The 19,226-nt window shown below is 43.0% G+C and overlaps 1 protein-coding gene across 8 annotated transcripts in view; it reads left to right on the top strand.

Moving 5' to 3' along the window:
• Positions 1-19,226, top strand: part of ARMC8 (armadillo repeat containing 8) — a 206,968-nt gene that overhangs the window by 161,638 nt on the left and 26,104 nt on the right. For all 8 annotated transcript variants that reach the window (XM_054039451.1, XM_054039456.1, XM_054039457.1 and 5 more), the window contains 4 exons: positions 3,864-3,950; positions 8,642-8,734; positions 15,018-15,167; positions 17,670-17,765. In XM_054039451.1, the coding sequence (XP_053895426.1) occupies positions 3,864-3,950; positions 8,642-8,734; positions 15,018-15,167; positions 17,670-17,765 (426 nt within the window). The remainder of the gene's footprint in view (positions 1-3,863; positions 3,951-8,641; positions 8,735-15,017; positions 15,168-17,669; positions 17,766-19,226) is intronic.

Below are 19,226 nucleotides of genomic sequence, written 5' to 3'. Positions count from 1 at the left end.
GATCTGGGAGTTATGGTGGATCACAACCTCAACATGAGTCAACAATGCAATGCTGTTGCAAACAAAAATAAAAGCAAATGCAATTGTGGATTGCATAAACAGAGGCATACTATGCAAGTCATGGGAGATGATAATACCACTCTACTCAGCACTGGTTAGGCCTCAGCTGGAATACTGTGTCCAATTTTGGTCACTGCTGTATGAAAAGGATGTAGAGAAACTGGAAAGGATCCAGAGGCGAGCAACAAAAATTATCAAAGGGATGAAATGTAAGTGATATGAGCAAAGGCTGGAGGAATTGGGTATGTTTAGTTTGGAAAAGAGGAGATTAAAGGGGGACATGATAGCGGTCTTCAAATACTTGAAAGGCTGCCATAAGAAAGATAGAGAAAAATTGTTATCTTGCCACAGAGGGCAGGACAAGAGGCAATGGGTTCAAACTACAGCATAGCAGATTTAGATTAAATCTCAGGAAATACTTCATAACTGTAAGAACAGTAGGACAATGGAACAACCTGCCTAGGGAAGTCATGGAATCTCCTTCAATTGAGATTTTCCAAATGAGGCCAGATAGTCATCTGTCTTGGATGGTTTAGACACAACAAATCCTGCATCTTGGCAGGGGGTTAGACTAGATGACCTTTGTGGTCCCTTCCAACCTTATGGTTCTATGATTCTTTGTGACTATCAGCTCTTTTCCTCTTTGTAGGTGAAGACAGCAGATTGATATTTTGGAACAATGGCAGGAGAACCTAGCCATCCATTCCAAAAAAGCCTTCTTGAGACAGTCCATGATCTCTGGCTCAGCCTTGTACCCATCCCTGTTCAAAAGGGAATATAAAATATATCCACGTCTTCAAAATGGATCTGACTGTTTTACTAGCATCCTGCTCTTGGTTGCTTATTGTATTTGTGACCACAGAAAGAGCTTCCCAGTCCATTGATCAGGCGAAAAATCTTAGGGATGGATTTGCTCGGTAGGAAGGAATGTCAGCAATATTGTAATTAGGAATTTCACGTTTTCAAGCATTTCTCTATTACCAAGCATTGGCTGTCCCTCTTGAACTGTGTCGAGGCAAATTCATTTCAGAAGCTTTAGAGGTACGTTGTCTTAAACCCTACTTTTGGTTGACTTTCCTGTAACAATTCTGCCTTTGTCCCTTCATTATATAAATTATACCCACTTACATCAGTAAGTTACACCACATTTTACACCACCTCTGACTTTGATCCTTGCCTTTCAGTTAGTGGCTCACTAGTTCCCGCAGAAAAGAGAAGCTGCTTACTTTTGAACAATTGAGTGTAGTTATTCAGTCAGCTTGAAAATCATGTTTTAAAAGGAAAATATTTCTGGCTAGTGGTAAATAAATGTACAGTCCTTCTGTCAAACGTAAGTGGGCAGCCTGCTCTCACCACGGCATGTGAGGGACTGAGGCCCACAGAACGATGCTACTGGATTTATATCAGTCCTTTTGGCCTTATTCTCCACTGCCCTATACTTTACTTACAATGTGTGTATAAATGACTATCCAAGGTGCCAGGCAATGGAGAATCAGGCGCTTTTTTAACATTTTGTTGGCTGCTAATGGGGAAAACTTACTAGATTTTTTTTTTTTTTATCCTACATGTCCTTTCTACAATGCAGAGTGTGGAAATGTCCCTCGGTATATAACTGTTGTAATGTAGAGAAAAAGAAGTTTAATCTCAAAATAGTTACAAAAATGAACAAAGACATGGACAAGCCTTCCTTAAGATGATCAGCTGAAGGTATTACAGCTGTATAGAGGGGAGAATAGGGGTCTACAAAGGGAACTTAATTTAAAGTTGTGTATAAAAAGGGATCACAAGTTCATTGGTGACAGCAGCAACAGGAGAGAAAACAAACTACTGTAACAATAATAATAATAAAGGTCAGGTTAAGAAAATGGAATAATTTTTTTCTTGGAAGCAAACAGTTAGAAATTTCTTGGCAGAATCTAATTTACTGGGATTCAAGAACAAAAGATAGACAACAGATGTCGGCAGTATCTTGTGTGGAAATGGAATTTGAGGCTCATACTAATTTTTGCTCATGCATAGGGCTACACCACACACACAGTTAGGGCTTAGGAAGGAATTATTATTCACAAGGTAAAAAGGATAAAAAAAGGGTTTTTTTTGTTTGTTTTCCATTCTCTGATGCATTGAACAGGGATCTTTCAGTGGCAAGTGGTGTCTATTCCCTGCCACAGCAGAAGGGTGAGCATTGGACTGTACTGTCCCCATCTTCTTCTTCTTAAATAAAGTATCCTGTTCTGCCAATATCTGTAAGCAGTAACAGATCACGAACAGAGAGATTGGTGCATCTTGATCCCTCCTCTTCTCTGCCTGTGGCACACAATAGTTTAGTTTCCTGGGGGCTTATAATATTTTGGTCTAATTTTGGTGGTTGGCTTGGTGTGGGCATGGATAGGGGGTGTTTAGTGGTCTGTGATATACAAGAGGTCAGAATAGATAACCTGGTGATTCCTTCTGGCCTTAAACTCTGACTTTGTAAATCCCAATTAAAACCACTCATTCTCCTTTGAGTATATATCCTTATAGAAGCTCCACTGTAGGATGTGCGTGTGTGTGCATTCTTGACTGGAGACTGTAATTCCAGCTACTTGGGAGGCTGACGCTGGCGGATCACTTTTGCTCAGGTGTCCTGGGCTGCAATGTGCTATACCAGTCGGGTGTCTGGTGCCACTGACAGCCTGGCTAGCGGGTGGCCGAAGGAATGGCTAGAACAATAAGAAGGATATGTTGTGATCGGTGTTCTTTCTGTGAGGGCTGATGGACTGATCCGACAAGGTGACGGTAACTTGAGGTTTTTTAGATGTTTTGTCCCTATGGGTGCTCTATCCCCTACCCTTCTTTCCCTCTGCTGTGGAGTCTTTGGCTTTGTAGTCTCTGGCTTCCCGAGTGAGAAGGAAATGAGTGGCAGCAAGTTTATGCCCTCGTATCGAAGCACGAGGTGCTGCTCTGTGGAGGTGTGGACCTGCAGACGCTGCTTTCACAGTCTCCGGTCAAGAATGCACAAGTGCGTCCTCATCCTATGGTGGAGCACCCATAGGGACAAAACATCTTGAAGAACTCAAATTACTGTATGGGTAAGTAACTTCTTTTCCTATGTCCAAGAAGGAAAAAGTGGTTTTGGTTTTTTTTACTTTTAAAACAATTAAATGTAAAAGCACAATGATTTAAGGAAACTCACTTAAGGATTGTTCAAGCAAGCTGATTCTGTAGCACTCTGTAATCACAGTAATCATACAGTGGTAAATAGTTGCAGTTTGCACAAAGCCCCCTGTAGTAGGCTGTTCAGAGTTGCCATTACCCCAAGGGAGAACATGCATCTCCAATGACTCATTCCCTCCTGGCCTGCTCAGTGCATTGAAGAGATGCATTTTGTGCACCATTCATAGTGTAGGATAGTGTAGATTGCTCCCCCTTGTTGTGCCAGCTCTGCATCCACTGAAAAGGAAGAATGTGACTCTTTCAAAATTATTTGCTCCACAAAGGAACAGCTATTATGGCCCATGTAAGAGCAGGACACACAAGTGGTGGGGAAGACTATCAGCTGCTCCACCCCACCTTCAAATAGACATCAGTGCCATGCAGATCACAATGCCTGAAGATCTTTTTGTTCAAAAACTGCTCTGCTTCAACAGGATGACTGTGGAGGTGAATTCCCAAATCTCAGCATAACCCTTCATTGCAGTACAAGGGCACTGTGGCTCATCTGGTGGCTCTTGCTAAGCAAAACGGTAGCTTTGTTTAAAAGGGATCTTAGTCTTGTTCATAACAATTAATGTAGCTCCCCACTCTCCTCCTTGGGCCCTTAGGTTTTACAGAATGCTCCAGATGAAGTTCTGGTGGTAGCATCTTCCACACTATGCAACCTTCTCCTTGAATTCTCCCCAAGCAAAGAGGTTGGTATTCACCTATGATTTCTTCTTATTGCTTGTTTAATAGAACTGTGTGTTACAGCAATGACTTTTGACTAAGCAAAGAAGTTTTTTAATCATTATCAGGTGATTATACAGTAGTTGTAATGTTGGGATGATGGAATTTTATCATTGATAGGGTTTTTTTTAATTGACAGCCTGTTAATTATGCAGTGATATGACAGAATAGGCGGTCCCATCTAATGTAGTTAGACATGGGTATGCTGTATGAGATCTAACTTTACTGATAGACTCTTCCTTTAATAAGATTTTAAAACACTTTTCATTTATAAATCTGCCTTGTTGCCTGTGCTGTATCTGTTCGAGAGATAAATCAGATAATTTCAATCTTCAGGGCTGTCAAGCCAACAACTTTCACAAGCTCTAGAATCTCTTTAAAAAAAACAAACAAAAAAACCCCATTATCTAGTTATCTGCTGATAATTTTAGCAGATAAAATGCAGATGGGGGTGAAGAGTGGGGAAGTGGGAGTACCTGCAAGGAAGGAAATGCAGAGGGAAGAACGTAGAAGACATACAAAAAAAGGGAGAAAGCAGAGAAAAAGAGAAGGTTGGGGAAGAAATAGAAACAAAGGGCAGGCATAATGTTGTCCCAAAGAAGAGCAGATATCCCCACTAAGTGATGCTGGGTATGACAATGAGGGGCTGAATAAATAGTAAGTTATAATCATAACTAAAATCTGTTACTACATAAAGGCCAGAGGCTCTCCATGATCTCTGTGCAAATCTCTCTTCCACATCTGTGGCGTGAGGGGAGTACATAATCCCATGGGCCATAATTAAAAATGGACTTCAGTCTTCTCCGGAAGATAAGTTTGACAGCTGAGAGGTAAGCCATGTGTTTTACCTTCAGCAATTTGAGTTCACAGACTTGAAACCCAGTCGTGCCTTCATTCAACACAATGGCAAAACACCTGTTGGCATCACTATGAGCAGAAATGGGCCATAACTGCAGGAATGTGATTTCATCTGGTTGAACAAAAGTGAATGCTCAAGAAAGTTCTTTTTACTTAATTGCATTGTATAATGTATAGTGCATTGGCTTATATGAAGTACATTGTGCATTTCACCATGCAGTGTGTGTGCTTCATGCATATCAGTATATGTTAAACACAGCGTACAATATACATATTGCCGCCCAAGAAGTGTAGAGTATGGTTAGGATATTCTTTAGGCATTTCATTTTATAATGTATTCATTTTACTCTGATGTATGCATTTCTGTATTATAATGGGCAAAACATTCATCTTTTGGGCTATAATTTTCAGTATTTAATCTAAGCCCATAGGTGACTCTTTTTAAGTTTGAGGAAAATCCCTTCATCTGTTCTGTGATGAGAAAGTGGAAAAAACACTTCTCACGTTATAAAGTAATTTTATCCACACATTTTTAAACATGGCTACAAAAAAAGCGACAGATTAGCAACTTGAAACTTGGTGTGGCCATAGATAGTCCTTATTGAGAGCTAGTGCCTTTGTTTGATTAGGCTGGAAAATGGTTAAAAATAAAGATGTTATAAGCAATTGAAAAAATGCTCATCAGTATGCTGAGTAGTGATATGCCATAACTTTATCAGAGCTTAGTCGTTTTTGTGACCTCATTGCACATTTCTTGTCTCTATCATGGCTAGGGGATCAGACAGAGACTGTTGCACTCTGGTTGCTAATGGGTCCATTTATATGGGCTTCTCTTCCCCAAGAGATCTCATCATGTTTAGACTTCATCATGAGGAGCAGAATTAGCTTTTAAAAAAAGCTGAGCATAACTGACTGGTCAGTATAGACCAGGGGTAGGCAACCTTTCAGAAGTGGTGTGCCGAGTCTTCATTTATTCACTCTAATTTAAGGTTTTGCGTGTCGGTAATACATTTTAACGTTTTTAGAAGCTCTCTTTCTGTAAGTCTATATTACATAACTAAACTATTGTATGTAAAGTAAACAAGGTTTTCAAAATGTTTAAGAAGCGTCATTTAAAATTAAATTAAAATGCTGATCTTACGCCACCAGCCTGCTTAGCTCACTGCCAGCCTGGGGTTCTGTTCACCTAGGCTGGCAGTGGGCTGAGTAGGGCCTGCGGCCGGGACTCCAGACCTGGGGGTGGATGTTTCAGGGGTCAGGGCAGAGGGCTGGGGGAGGGGGTGTAGGGCAGAAGGCTGGGTGTGTGTTGGGATGTAGGGGGTTCAGGGCAGAGGGATGGGAGAATGGGGGGTGCAGGGCAGAAGACTGGGGGGGGTTCAGGGCAGAGGAATGGGGCTGTGGGGGTGCAGAGCAGAAGGCTGGGTATGTGTTGGGGTTGGGGAGGTTCAGGGCAGAGGGATCGGGGGAGCAGGGCAGAAGGCTGGGGTGCTCGGCTCGTGGGGGTGCTCCCAGCCCCCTGCTCTGAGCTCTCATGGCAGGGGGCTGGAAGGGATATGCCCTGTTCCACCCCCTTCCCCCAAGCTCTGTCCCTACCTCTCTCTGCCTCCTCTACGGAACTGTGTGCACGCTGCCGCTCTTCCCCCTCCCCCTCGCTAGGGCCATCAGCTGATTGGCCAGGGACAGAGAGGAGGCGGGGCAGGAAAGCACCACGCTGGGGGGAGGAGGGGAAGCTTGGCTGCTGCACGCTTCTGCCTCCTGCCCCTGCAGGGGAGAGCAGTGGGCGGGGGGGCTGAGTGGGGCTGGGGGCCGGGACCGCGGCAGGGAGCTGCGTGCCACTCAAAATTGGCTCGCGTGCCATAGGTTGCCAACCCCTGGTATAGACAATGACAAATAGTGCTCAGCATCATGTCAACAGGCTGTGCTTATAGCCTTGTCTACAGTGACCAGTCAGCCAAGGGTACTGTTGTGTCAGCTAACTCCGCTCCTAATAACATCTAAATGTGATCAGATCTCCTGGTGAAGACAAGCCCTTTGATGGAGACTGACTCTCGATGAAAAAATGTGCAAGTTTATGCAAATGTGTCTTTACTTAGACATGATTTGCCAAAATAAAAGGAGAGGCTGCTTTGAAATTCCTTCAGATAGCTATGAAATGTTTTATTTTATTTAACATCCTCTATATTTTCTTTTTTATTTGCAGCACTTTAAGAATTGTACATTAAATACCAACTACAGTAGCAAAAACAATTTTGTTAGTGTATTTAGTTGAGCTGAGCTGGAGCAGGATTTTTTGGTGCATGAAAAATTCAGAGATTGTGAGGTTTTTGTTCTGTCCCAGAACAAAGAAATCCTGGAATTTTCTATGGAATATCTTCCCAGCTGGCAGCCTGCCCACCCTTTCTCCAGGGTGGAGGGCAGCCCAGGGAGGCGGCCAGATCAGGAACCAACTGCCAGGATCCCCAGCTCCACAGCAGGGACCCTGGGAGTCCCAGCTCCAGCTCTTGCCTGACTTCCATCAGCATTTTGCCAAACTTAACAGATTAGCAACTCTAGTATTTAGCATCTTAATTCAAATCCTTATTTCAGTTGCCAAGGAGTATCAGCATACTTTTCTCACTCTATTATAATAGTACTTTTTCAATATTGAGAGAAGTATTAATACCACTGCAGAGACAGTGTTTATTAGAAAAAAGCTAATGGTACACATTTAATCTCAATCAGGTGATAAAATTTACAGTTAAGTTTTTGCAAGAATAGATGACATTTTATTACTGTTTATTCCACATGATTTCAGAATAAACCATGTCACCCCAGATGTTTCATCTTTAAACTTGTAATGGTTAATCCATATTTGTAAATTAGCATTTGCCAAACCATGCCACAGCAGTGTTCTGCCAACCTGTAATGAAAGTCCCTAGTATAAAGCACATGTGCAAGCAAACAGAATTAAGGGGCAAATTCTGCTTACATGTATACTCATGTAAATTCAGTGAAATTCACCCCTGTTTAAGGGGCCCTCACCTATTTTGAGGCCTTATGTGAAACATAAATGCTGCAGAGTGCTTTTGCAGACCTTGTGCACAGGGTGACTATCTCCTGGAGTAATTCCATTGATTTTGGTGATGTTGTTATAGATTTACATAACTGAGGGAAGAATTTGGCCTGTTGTTCCCATGACAGCCTTAACCCTGAGTTTCCTGATTGTTGTGGATTCACAGTCTCAAGCTTTTATCATCCCATGACTGTAGTTTCTGTTTCATTTAATAATCTGGGGCTTTCAAAATCCATCTGTTGGTATTTGTCCTGTAACCTCATTGTCTGATAATATCGCAAGTGGTTTGAGTTTTTCTCAGGCTGTCACCAGAAGTCTTAAGAGTTAGCCTTATTACACTTTGTTGTTGTTCTATTGTTTGTATACGTGTTGAACTCACTACATCTCAATGTATCTTCATTAGTGAATGTGAAGAGCAAATACAGCCTGTTTAAATGCAATTAAAGACAGTGAAACCTGTCTTCTGTGTCTGCTCAAGGGATCAAAAATCAGTTGCTTAATGAAGGTGGTCTTTTATTAAAGGTGCTTCACTGCTAGCAGTCTGTTGAGACAGAAGGTTGTCTGAAAAGGATGTGTGTGCATACACATTTCATTATAGTTATGTCTACAGTTCCTCAATAAATAACCAAAATCCACCTCGAGATAAACACAGTGTGCAGTACCACATTTGATAGTTCACTGATGTACATGTAAGTCCACTAAATTCAAGGTGTTCTAAAGCTGTGTGTTTTTTCCTGTTCGTTACAGCCTATTTTAGAATCAGGAGCCATAGAACTTCTATGTAGTTTAACCCAGAGTGAAAATCTTGCTTTGCGAGTGAATGGCATTTGGGCTTTAATGGTAAGTACTCACTCCAATGAAACATTGTTTATACAAACACCACACACAACCAGCCAACCACCAAAACATACATCAAGGAAGGGAGATTCAGAGCTTTACTTTTGACCATGAAGATCATACCAGTTACTAAAAATAATGTTGCAGATGTTCAGCCTGCGTGTGTGTGTGACTATACAAGAAAATAGTGATCTGTCCCTAAAAGTATATTAAGAACATAAAAACGGCCATACTGGGTCAGATCAATGGTCCATCTAGACCAGTGTCCTGTCTTCTGACAGTAGCCAGTGCCAGGTGCTTCAGAGGGAATGGACAGAACAGGGCAATTTGTAGTGATCCATCCGCTATCATCCAGTTCTAGTGTCTGACAGTTGGGTGAACTATTCATGATGACTTCAAGATTTCTTTCTTGTGTGATAACAGCTAATTTAGATCCCATCATTTTGTATGTACAGTTGGGATTATTTGTTCCAATGTGCATTACTTGCACTTATCAACATTGTATTTCATGTGCCATTTTGTTGCCAGTCAACCAGTTTAGTGAAATCCTTTTGTAACTCTTTGCAGTCAGCTTTCCACTTCTTACAAGCCAGTAAACAAAAAATGATCTTGCTGATATGTCTGTATATATGTATTCTTGACAGTATAGTTATATCCATAACAAACTATTCATGTAAGCTTTACAGTGCAGTAATTTCCAGCAAATAATAAATTAAGTGTAAAATCCGTGGAATTATGCAAAGAGTGTAAAATCAAGAGATCAAAGCAAGAATAAAATGCAAACCTTATATCAATTTCACTTGTGCATGTCAGTCATGAGCTAATTGAACAGCATAACTGATTAGTTCAAAGGTAAGGCTATAGTTGGGTACAGGTAAGAAGGAAGATTTAAAACAAGGGAAAATGGGTGAGCCTTTGGGACTTTGTCAGGGATGTGGAGATCCAAAAATGTCCTTCATAAGCTGTAGTTCTTTGAGTGCTTGTTCCTATGTGTGGTGTACTTCAGCGATTGCACATGCTTTCCATGGGCCCAGAACTGGAGAATTTTTCCTGAGTGTCTGTTTGGTCCACACATGCGCCCCCACTGTCCTCATACTCTGCATCTTAGTTCCTTCTTACCTCTCATGGTCTGGCATGGAGCTTCAATGTACGTGCCGATTTCTTCAGCTTCTGTCTGTAAATAAATTGTCATTAGGATAAATATTTGGGGATCTATCCTTAAGTTTTGGGACAACTCCCCATACCCCTGGGGTGAGGAGTGGTTCGTGTACACCACTACCTCTCTCCCTTTCCCCCCGGTCTTCCAGTAGTGGGAGGAGGAGTATGACAAAAATCCCCATAAGCCCTTCCTGGTAACTATCACAGTACCTGTCTGTATTGCCTGTGGGAAACATGTCCTGCCCACGTGCAGTATCTGCTTGTTGTTCCCAAGTAAGACAAAGCAGTCAGGGGACTTCCGATTCCAAGCAGTCCTCATGGAGAGGTCCATGAGACTGGGGACAGCCTCTGACCAGGGAGACTCTCTACATCAGTCTGAAGAAGGTAGAAGCAGCCTCTTGAGTTCGGCTCAGGCCAGTTCCAGGGCCCCTGCCCCCCTTCCCTCATCAGTTTCAAGACAGGGCAGAAGGGAGATACAAACACTCCCATAAAGATAAGAGGGAAAGTTCCACATCCAAGCCCTCTAAAAGGAGACAGAAGTCCCCCGTCCTGTACCAAGTCAGGAGACACCTTGTGCTCTGGACCCGGGTGTCTGCTTCTGAGAAGGACCAGCCCAGGACTTCATCAAAGGGCAAGACAGCACCACTCTCCCATACCAAAAGGGGTACTTCAGTGCCAGCACCTGTGCTGCATTGGCACTGTCAGATCCAGCGCTTTCAGCATCAGTGGTCCAAGTTACAGAAACTACTCCAACCTGCTTCTTGGCATCAGGTGGTCTAATCATATTTATGGAACCGGAGTCATTGATACTCTGGACTCCTACACCCACTTCCACGACATTAGCCAGTACCAATATCGCTATGGTCCCCCTCACCATCGCCATCTGATTCTGAACAAGATTTGATGAATAATCAGCTGAACATGAGCTCCCAGTGCAACTCTGGGGCCAAATGGGCTAATGTAATCCTTGGATGTATAAACAGGAGAATCTTGAGTAGGAATAGAGAGGTTATTTTACCACCTATATTTGGCACTGGTGCAACTGCTGGTAGAAAATTGTGTCCAGTTCTGGTGTTCACAATTTGAAAAAAATGTTGATAAATCAGGGAGGGTTGAGAGAAAAGCCATGAGAATGATTAAAGAATTAGAAAACATGCCTTATAGTGGTAGACTCAAGGAACTCAATCTATTTAGCTTAACAAAGAGAAGATTAAGGGGTGACTTGATCAGTCTCTAAGTACCTACATAGGGAATAAATATTTGAAAATGAGCTTTTTAATCTAGCAGAAAACGATATAACACAATCCAATGGCTGGAAGCTGAAGCTAGACAAATTCAGACTGGAAGTAAAGCATAATTTTTTAACAGTGAAAGTAATTAACCATTGGAAAAAGTTACTGAGTGCCATCACTGGCAATGTTTTAAATCAAGATTGGATGTTTTCTAAAAGACATGCTCTATGAATTATTTTGGGGAAGTTCTGTGATGTGTGTTATACCGGAGGTCAGACTAGATGATCACAATGGTCCCTTCTGGTTTTGGAGTCTATGAATCTCCAAGCCTGGTTTGAGCAAGAGCAGTGGTTTTCAGACTTTTTTTCATTTGCACACTCCTAAAAAATTTCAAATGGAGGTGCAGACCCCTTTGGAAATCTTAGACATAGTCTGCGGAACCCAGGTTGAAAACCACAGTTCTATGGTGCTAGCAACCTTTTGTGGACCCTTTAGACATAGTCTGCGGACCCCCAGGGGTCCACAGACCACAGGTGGAAAACCACTGAGCTAGACTATCACTGCCACCGTTGATGACTAGATACAGGTCATCACTGAATCCTCTGGTACCAAGAGCTCTCGTGTTGGATTAGGGGTTGGAGTTGGAAGAAGAATGAAGGACACCATGATTAAGCAGAAATCCAGTAAGCCACAGTTTCAACCATCAGCAGCATTTCTCAGCTACCCTGTAAGCATCAGAGAACGCATAGAAAGGGTGCCCAAAGACACTTGTCCTTTGCCTCCCAATCAACATGAACTCTGAAACTGGCATTTCATCAGAATCTTTGAGAGTGTGCACCTACAACCTGTCCATCTAAATAATTCCCTTGGTTTTCCCCCCTCTCCCGTTTGGAAGGCAACTATCCAATACCTATTTGCCTGGAGAAAGATCACAATAGACTGATTGGTAATAGAGGTTGTCTCTTCAGGATGCACCATCCAGTTTTCTTCCCTCCGAAACCCCACCTCTGCTTGGCCACCTTAATTCTGGGATCCCTCTCAGGAGTGGGGGATAGAATCAGTGCCTCCAGCAGCAAAGGGAAAGAGGTTCTACTTGAGGTACTTAATCATCCCACAAAAGTCAGGGACATGGAGACCCATCGTGGACCTCAGGGAACTGACAAGTTTGCCCAGTGACTGAGGGTCAGACAGGTGATTTTTGTCTTTAGTTATCCCTCACTAGATTTAGGAAATTTGTTCGTGGCCCTTGAGCTCAAAGATGTGTATTTTTCAAGTGAACATCCACCCAACACACAGGAGATTCCTGAGGTCCATAGCTAATCAGCAACACTACCGATGCAGTGCCGAGGGTTTTCACCCTGTCATGGTGCCAGCTCCCTTTCATCATTGGGGGTGGCAGTGTACACCTGCTTGAACGATTGACTCCTAAAGGGTTGATCTTACCAGGAAATGCAAGAAGCAACCAACATGTTTCTGGACTTGTTTGAAAGGCTGGGTCTGAGAGTGAACCCAGAGAAGTCCACTTTGGAACTGACACAAATGAGGAATTCATCAGAGAAAGGCTGGACATGGTTGGCCAGAGCATGCATACCAGATGACTGTTTCCTCGCCATCGATGGACTCATATAGCAGATTTGGATGATCTGTTGAGTCACATGGCTACAAGCACTTATGTGATCCCATTTGCAAGGCTTCATCTCAGATGCCTGCAAGCATGGCTATGGACTGCATACACCCTGGGCAAACAGTCTCCATTTGCTGGTCACAGTTCCACAAAGGATCTTAACATTCCTGGGCAGGTGGGAAGACAGAGGAAAGGAGTGTGTGTGGCCGTCTGTTCAGTTCCCTGCTCCCAAGAATGACTGTGACTGTGGACATATAGTTTGAGGAGCCCACTTGGAAGGGCAGGTAGTGCAAGAGAAGTGGTCTTCTCAGGAGTCTGTGCTGCACATCAGCGTGTTGGAGCTGAGAGCTGTCAGGCTGGCCTGCGAACAATTCCTACCTTGCATTTGCAGCCATTCAGTCCAGATGTTATCAGACAACATGGAAACAGTCTATTACATCAAAAAGTAGGGAGGAGCAAGCTCCTTACAGCACTGTGTGGAGGCCATCGCCCTTTGGAATTGCACATTACCCTGACGGCTGTTCATTTGCCACGAGTCCGAAGTACCGTGCCAGATTCTGAGCAGACACTTCTCCACAGAGCATGAGTTAGAGCTGCATGATCCATCTCTCTGGGAGGTGTTTTGGATGTGGGGTCTCCCAGCCACAGATCTGTTTGTGTCAAATATGAACAAAAAGTGCAAGTTCTGCTTCAGAGATGGTGCAACTTGGGCTCTCTGGGCAGCACTTTCCAGGACGTTTAGGGGCCCTGAGGTGTGCAGTTTTTGTTATCCAGGGTATTGAGGAAAATCAGACAGGACAAGGTGCGGTCATTGTCGTCATGCTGAGCTGGACCCATCAGTTCTAGTACCCCATTGTTACTGCAACTGTCAAGCCAGCCTTCTCCCCACCTCCTGCTGAGGCAAAATCTTTTGACTCAAGACAAGGGGAGGACTTACCACTCTAACGCAACCAGCACTTGAAGGCATTTTGTAGGGATGGATATCAGATCTAGGAAAGCCTGGTTGGCAGATGTCCAGGTCGTATTGAGCAGTAATAGGAAGGACTCTACTGGGAAATGCTACACAGCAAAGTGGAAAAGATTTATATTCTGGTGTAATCGATAAGGAATTTCCCCTTCACGGTCAGGAATTCCAGATGTACTAGGCTAGCCAATTATCCTTAAAATACATGGGACACTGGTGGCCATTAGTGCATTTCACCCACCTGTACACACCTACTTTGTGTTTTCTCACCCAGTCCCGTTTCTGTTCCTGAAAGGCTTGGTTAGAGTCTTCCTTCCAGTGGCAAAGCTGGTACCAGCCTAGGACTTGAACCTGGTTTATCAACTCTGACTAAGGTGCTGTTTGAGCCTTTGGGATCTTGCTCTCTACTTCCTCTTTCCATGAAGGTAGAATTTATCGTCTCAATCACGTCAGCCAGAAGAGGTTGGGAGCTGGGGCACTCATGGCAGATCTCCCCATCCCGGTACAGTTTTCCACAAGGATAAGGCACCCATGAGACTCCACCAGAAGTTCTCCCCTAATATGGTATCAGACTTTCACATCAGCCAACTTGTCCATCTACCTGTGTTCTACCCTAAACCACACACCAGGCGGAAATAGGTGATGTGTCTCTCCTTGGATATGCATAGGGACCTTGCAGTCTGCCTACAGAGAATGAAATTTTGGAAATCTCCTAGACTTTGTATCATTTATGGAATGGATGAAAGGAGAGGCCATTTCCACACAGAGGCTGTCAAAAGGGATCCAGGGATGCATCATTTTCTGTTATGAGATGAACGATGTCCCTCTTATGGGCAGTGTGAGAGCACATTCTGTGACAGCCCAAGCAGCCTCAGCAGCCTGCCTCAAGGATGTCCCTCTCATTGACATCTGCTGAGCAATGACTTGGGGCTCTGTACACACTTTTGCGAGACATTCTGTCCTGGTGCAGGTGGCTGCCTCAGATGTTTCCCTGGACAGGGCGGTACTGCAGTCTGTTGTGGCATTGGACTCTGGGTACCTGCTTCCTTGAAAAGACGCTGCCTGCGAATCACCTGAAGTGCACTACACGTAGGGACAATGCATTTCAAAGAACTCCAGGTATTACAAGGTGAGTAACATTTCCTTGCATTGCTTGCAGGGTTACTTTATCAAGAATGTATGCACAGCAGATGGTAGTAATTCTTCTGTAGACAGAATGGTAAGCACACTCTGAGACAAAATTAAGTGAAGGAGAAATGCTAATATGAGGTGTATGGCTCAGTTTTTCTGTATGTATCTGTCCTTCAGAACATGGCATTTCAAGCAGAACAAAAGATCAAAGCAGACATCTTACAAGGTTTGAGTACAGAACAATTATTCCAGTTACTCTCTGATTCAGATGTAAACGTGCTAATGAAAACTTTGGGACTGCTCAGAAATCTTCTGTCTACTCGCCCAGTAAGTAAAACCACAAACAGATCCTCCAGAAAAGTTGTCTTCCTAACACTAACCCCGCATTCATAGATGATACATTGTAAATCCATAATGCATAATACTCTTTCCAGTGATCTAGTAGGTCTGAAAAGCAAATCACCTTTCTCTTTACGTTCATTTTTGAATATTATTGTTGAAACTGTGAGGCCTCCATTGTGCATTATTGAAGTATCTGAACCCAAAAACACTAATGGTCATAAAAGACCACAATTAAGTGAAAATCTTTAATAAAGAGAGAATTCTGCATATCTAGCTGGAGCTTTATCACTAGTTATGTCCGCAGATACATACCAATACTTTTTTTGTTGGGTGTTTGATTCTGTTCGTGTTTAGAAAGGCTTTTGACAGACAGACACATTTTTGTAAACTCTGTTAAAAGTCTAGTTAACAGGAGGAGTGGTTTGTGTTTTGAAATGAACTTACAGTGCTTATGGGGATGCAGATATCTTAAGGATACCTATATTTCTCCTTACTTATGGCTTGTCTACACAGTGCTGGTAGTGCGCATTAGAGGTGTGTGATTTGGAGAGCACTCCAACATGCTGCGCTCTGACTGCCCCATGTAGACCCTGCTGGCACAAACTAAAAGATACGTTGGTACCAAGGTGAACTGGATACCTTGCGCCAGTATGGCCTACACAGGGCAGTTAGAGCACAGCACAATAGAGCGCTCTATGGTGCACACAGCCAGTGCCGTATAGACAAGCCCCAAGTGTCTGAGCTATTTCATTTGTATCTTATCTGTCATTTTAAAACATTCTTCAGTCTTTGATTTTGATCTACTGGATTGTGCATTCACACAGTTCATATATCCTTTTTACAGAATAGAATAAGATACAAGATTTAAGCACGTGAACTGTTTTATGGCAAGAAGTAAAGTGCTTGAGATACGAATGGAGGACGAGCAAGAGGCCCGTCTAGTGAAGAATAGAGAAAAAGTGCAATAAATATTTGGCAAGGTGGACTTCTATGTAGGAACATAGCCACCTGTAAAGTGTGCTTCTGTCATGAAAAATGACACTGTAAAAAGTGCACATTTGGGTCCCATAATCATTGATTTTCAATTTTCATATCAAATTAGCTTAATCTACAAGTAAAAATATTTGTTTTCTAATTGCCCTGTAAATGTACACCCTTAGTTTACAGTCAAACTGGTGCCTGAACCATCAGTTAAAGTGGTTTTGCAGCCCAAATTATGGCCCCAGCTATTTCTGAGTAACTCTATATTCTTTCATAGAATTTTTTTTTTTTTTTTTTTAAGATAAGAAAGGACCGTTATAATTCTTTACTCTGAGCTTCTGCCATACCATATTCCACAGAATTTTACTCTCGAACCCAATAACTTGTCACTGAACTGCAGTATTTTTGGGTGGGGGGGTTGTTTTTGTTTAAAAAAAATCTAAACTTGACTTTGATTCCAAGTGATGGAGAATTTACCATATCTTTGGTAATCTGTTCCAGTGCTTAATTACCCTCACTTAAAAATTTGCATTTTACAGCGAGTTTGAACTTTGCTGACTTCAATTTCCAGCCACTGAATGTTGTTATGCCTTTTTCCGCTAGATGAGTCCTCCTCTGTATCTCATCTCCTCCAAGCATGGGTGGTTATAGACCATGATAAAGTCACCTGTAAAACTTCACTTCAGTGAGCAAAATAAATTGAGCTGCTTAAACCTCTCGCTGTGAGAGATTTTCAGGCCACAAATCTTTTTTTGTGGCTTTTCTCTGAACCCTCTCAGAATTTCAGTTTTGAAGTGCAGACCCCAGAACTTGACACAGTATTCCAGTACTGATGTCACCAGTACTGTATACAGAACATAAGAACGGCCATAGTGGGCCAGACCAAAGGTTCATCTAGCCCAGTATCCTGTCTTCCAACAGTGGCCAATGCCAGGTGCCCCAGAGGGAATGAACAGAATAGATAATCATCAAGTGATCCATCCCCTGTAGCCCATTCCCAACTTCTGGCAAACAGAAGCTAGACACACCATCCCTGCCCATCCTGGCTAATAGCAAAGTGATATCACTACACCTACCTGGCGTTCCCCCTTTTAAACATGGAAAGATTGTGTTGACCCATTTAGCCACAGCATCACACTGAGTTCTCATGTTCATCAGGTTGTCAATTTATGACTCAAAGATCCTTCAGTCTTCAGATTATGCCCTCAGTGACAACTGTGTTGCTCTGGGGGAGTCAGTATTTAAATGTACAACAGGCTGCAGTGGAAGTAGGATCAAACATATAGTTCCTTATTCTGTTCCTTGTGACAAGGGTTGGCTAAAGTAATGAAAAGAAAAATAACTCCTGTTTTCTGCTGCAATGGGTTCTCACAGTTGTGATACCTTGCATAAAGGTACTGGCGCCTAGAAATACTGATGATAATTCCACTCACTTTCACAATAAATGTTTTTGTCCTTTTCTCTAGAAAATGTATACTAATTGTGTTTCTATAATTGCTTTGGCAGCATATAGACCAGATAATGAGCACCCATGGAAAGCAAATCATGCAAGCAGTGACTCTTATTTTGGAAGGGGAGCACAATATCGAGGTCAAGGAGCAGGTATCCTTCACCATTTTGTGTGTTCTTTTAACTAGGTAAAAGTGTCGAGAAAGGTTTAAGCTGTTGACATTCATCACGGATGTATTACTAACAGGTCTTCCCTTTTTGGGATTATAAATAACTTGCCTTGAATATTTTACCATGATATCTGTCAGATTAAGTCCTATGAAAGTAACATCTGTGCTAACGACCAGACTGTCCATTTTTCTTCACTGCAGGAAGCTTAAGCTTAGTATGGCTCTGAGTATTATGGTGGGTATTTGAAGTGAGTTCAGAATAGTTTTAAACTCCGGGATACTGAATTATATACATTTGGCAAAGATCAGGACTGTGTGCGGAAGAGCAGCAAGAATGTAAGAAATGGGGGGAGTCAACACTTCCCACCAGATAGGGCCAGGAAAGAGGGAAGAAGGTATCAGTAGGACTGACGGAAGAGTGAAAACATAGGGGGTCTCTCTCACAATCTGCTGGTCTGTTGGGTGACCTGCCCACTAATGCCACGGGGCACCAAGTGCTCTACCAATGATGCTTCTGTGGAAGTAGTGGGCCAGGTCACCCCACCTGTCCATTCCTCAGACCAGGGGGATTCTTGTCTTCTGAGAAGACATTTGTGGAAACTTCAAATTGTCTGTTTCCAGTGGGAGGTGAGGAAAGAGGTAGCAGATGATGGGGTATGCTCGGGTTACCAAGGGGAAGCAGTGAGGCATTGTTCTGCTAATTTAGATGGACTATATGGGCTGTTAACAAGGTGTTAACATGACCTAGTCACTGTCCAGTATTAAACCAGGTTTGAGGTTTGGTATACAGAGCCCTCAGCCCACTTAGTACTATGGCAAGCAGTCTAATAACAATTATTTTAACCTTTCATTAAAGATACAGAAAAGAATGAAAAACAGTTAAAGCATTTGAAATGTGAAGTATTAAATAAGGCTTTGATTTTAACAACATCCCTGGTTCCCTTTAGCTGCAGAGAGTCTTTAGAAGGAAAAAACTCCTGTTTGACAGTCTCTTAGGCCTTGTCTACACTACGAGAGTAGTTCGATTTTACTTGCATCGAATTTTTGGAATCGATATTGCAAAGTCGAACGTGTGTGTCCACACTAAGGACAGTAATTCGACTTTGTGAGTCCACACTAACGGTGAAAGCGTCGACATTCGAAGCGGTGCACTGTGGTCAGCTATCCCACAGTTCCCGCAGTCCCCTCTGCCCATTGGAATTCTGGGTGTAGCCGGCAATGCCTTCTGGGTAACAAAATGTGTCGAGGGTGCTTTTGGGTAACTGTCGTCATCCGTCCATCACTCCCGCCCTCCCTCCCTGAAAGCGCCGGCGGGAAATCAGTTCGCGCACTTTTCCAGTCATTGACAGCGTGGACGCCACAGCACTGCGAGCATGGAGCACGCTGCGACCATCGCTGCAGTTGTGGCCGCTCTCAACACCTCGCAGCTTATCATACAGGTTTC

The sequence above is a fragment of the Malaclemys terrapin genome, chromosome 9 (genome assembly GCF_027887155.1).
Source record: "Malaclemys terrapin pileata isolate rMalTer1 chromosome 9, rMalTer1.hap1, whole genome shotgun sequence".
NCBI classification, from domain to species: domain Eukaryota; kingdom Metazoa; phylum Chordata; order Testudines; family Emydidae; genus Malaclemys; species Malaclemys terrapin.
The sequence above is the reverse complement of the archived record's forward strand: the minus strand, read 5'-3'. Positions and strand labels throughout refer to the sequence as shown.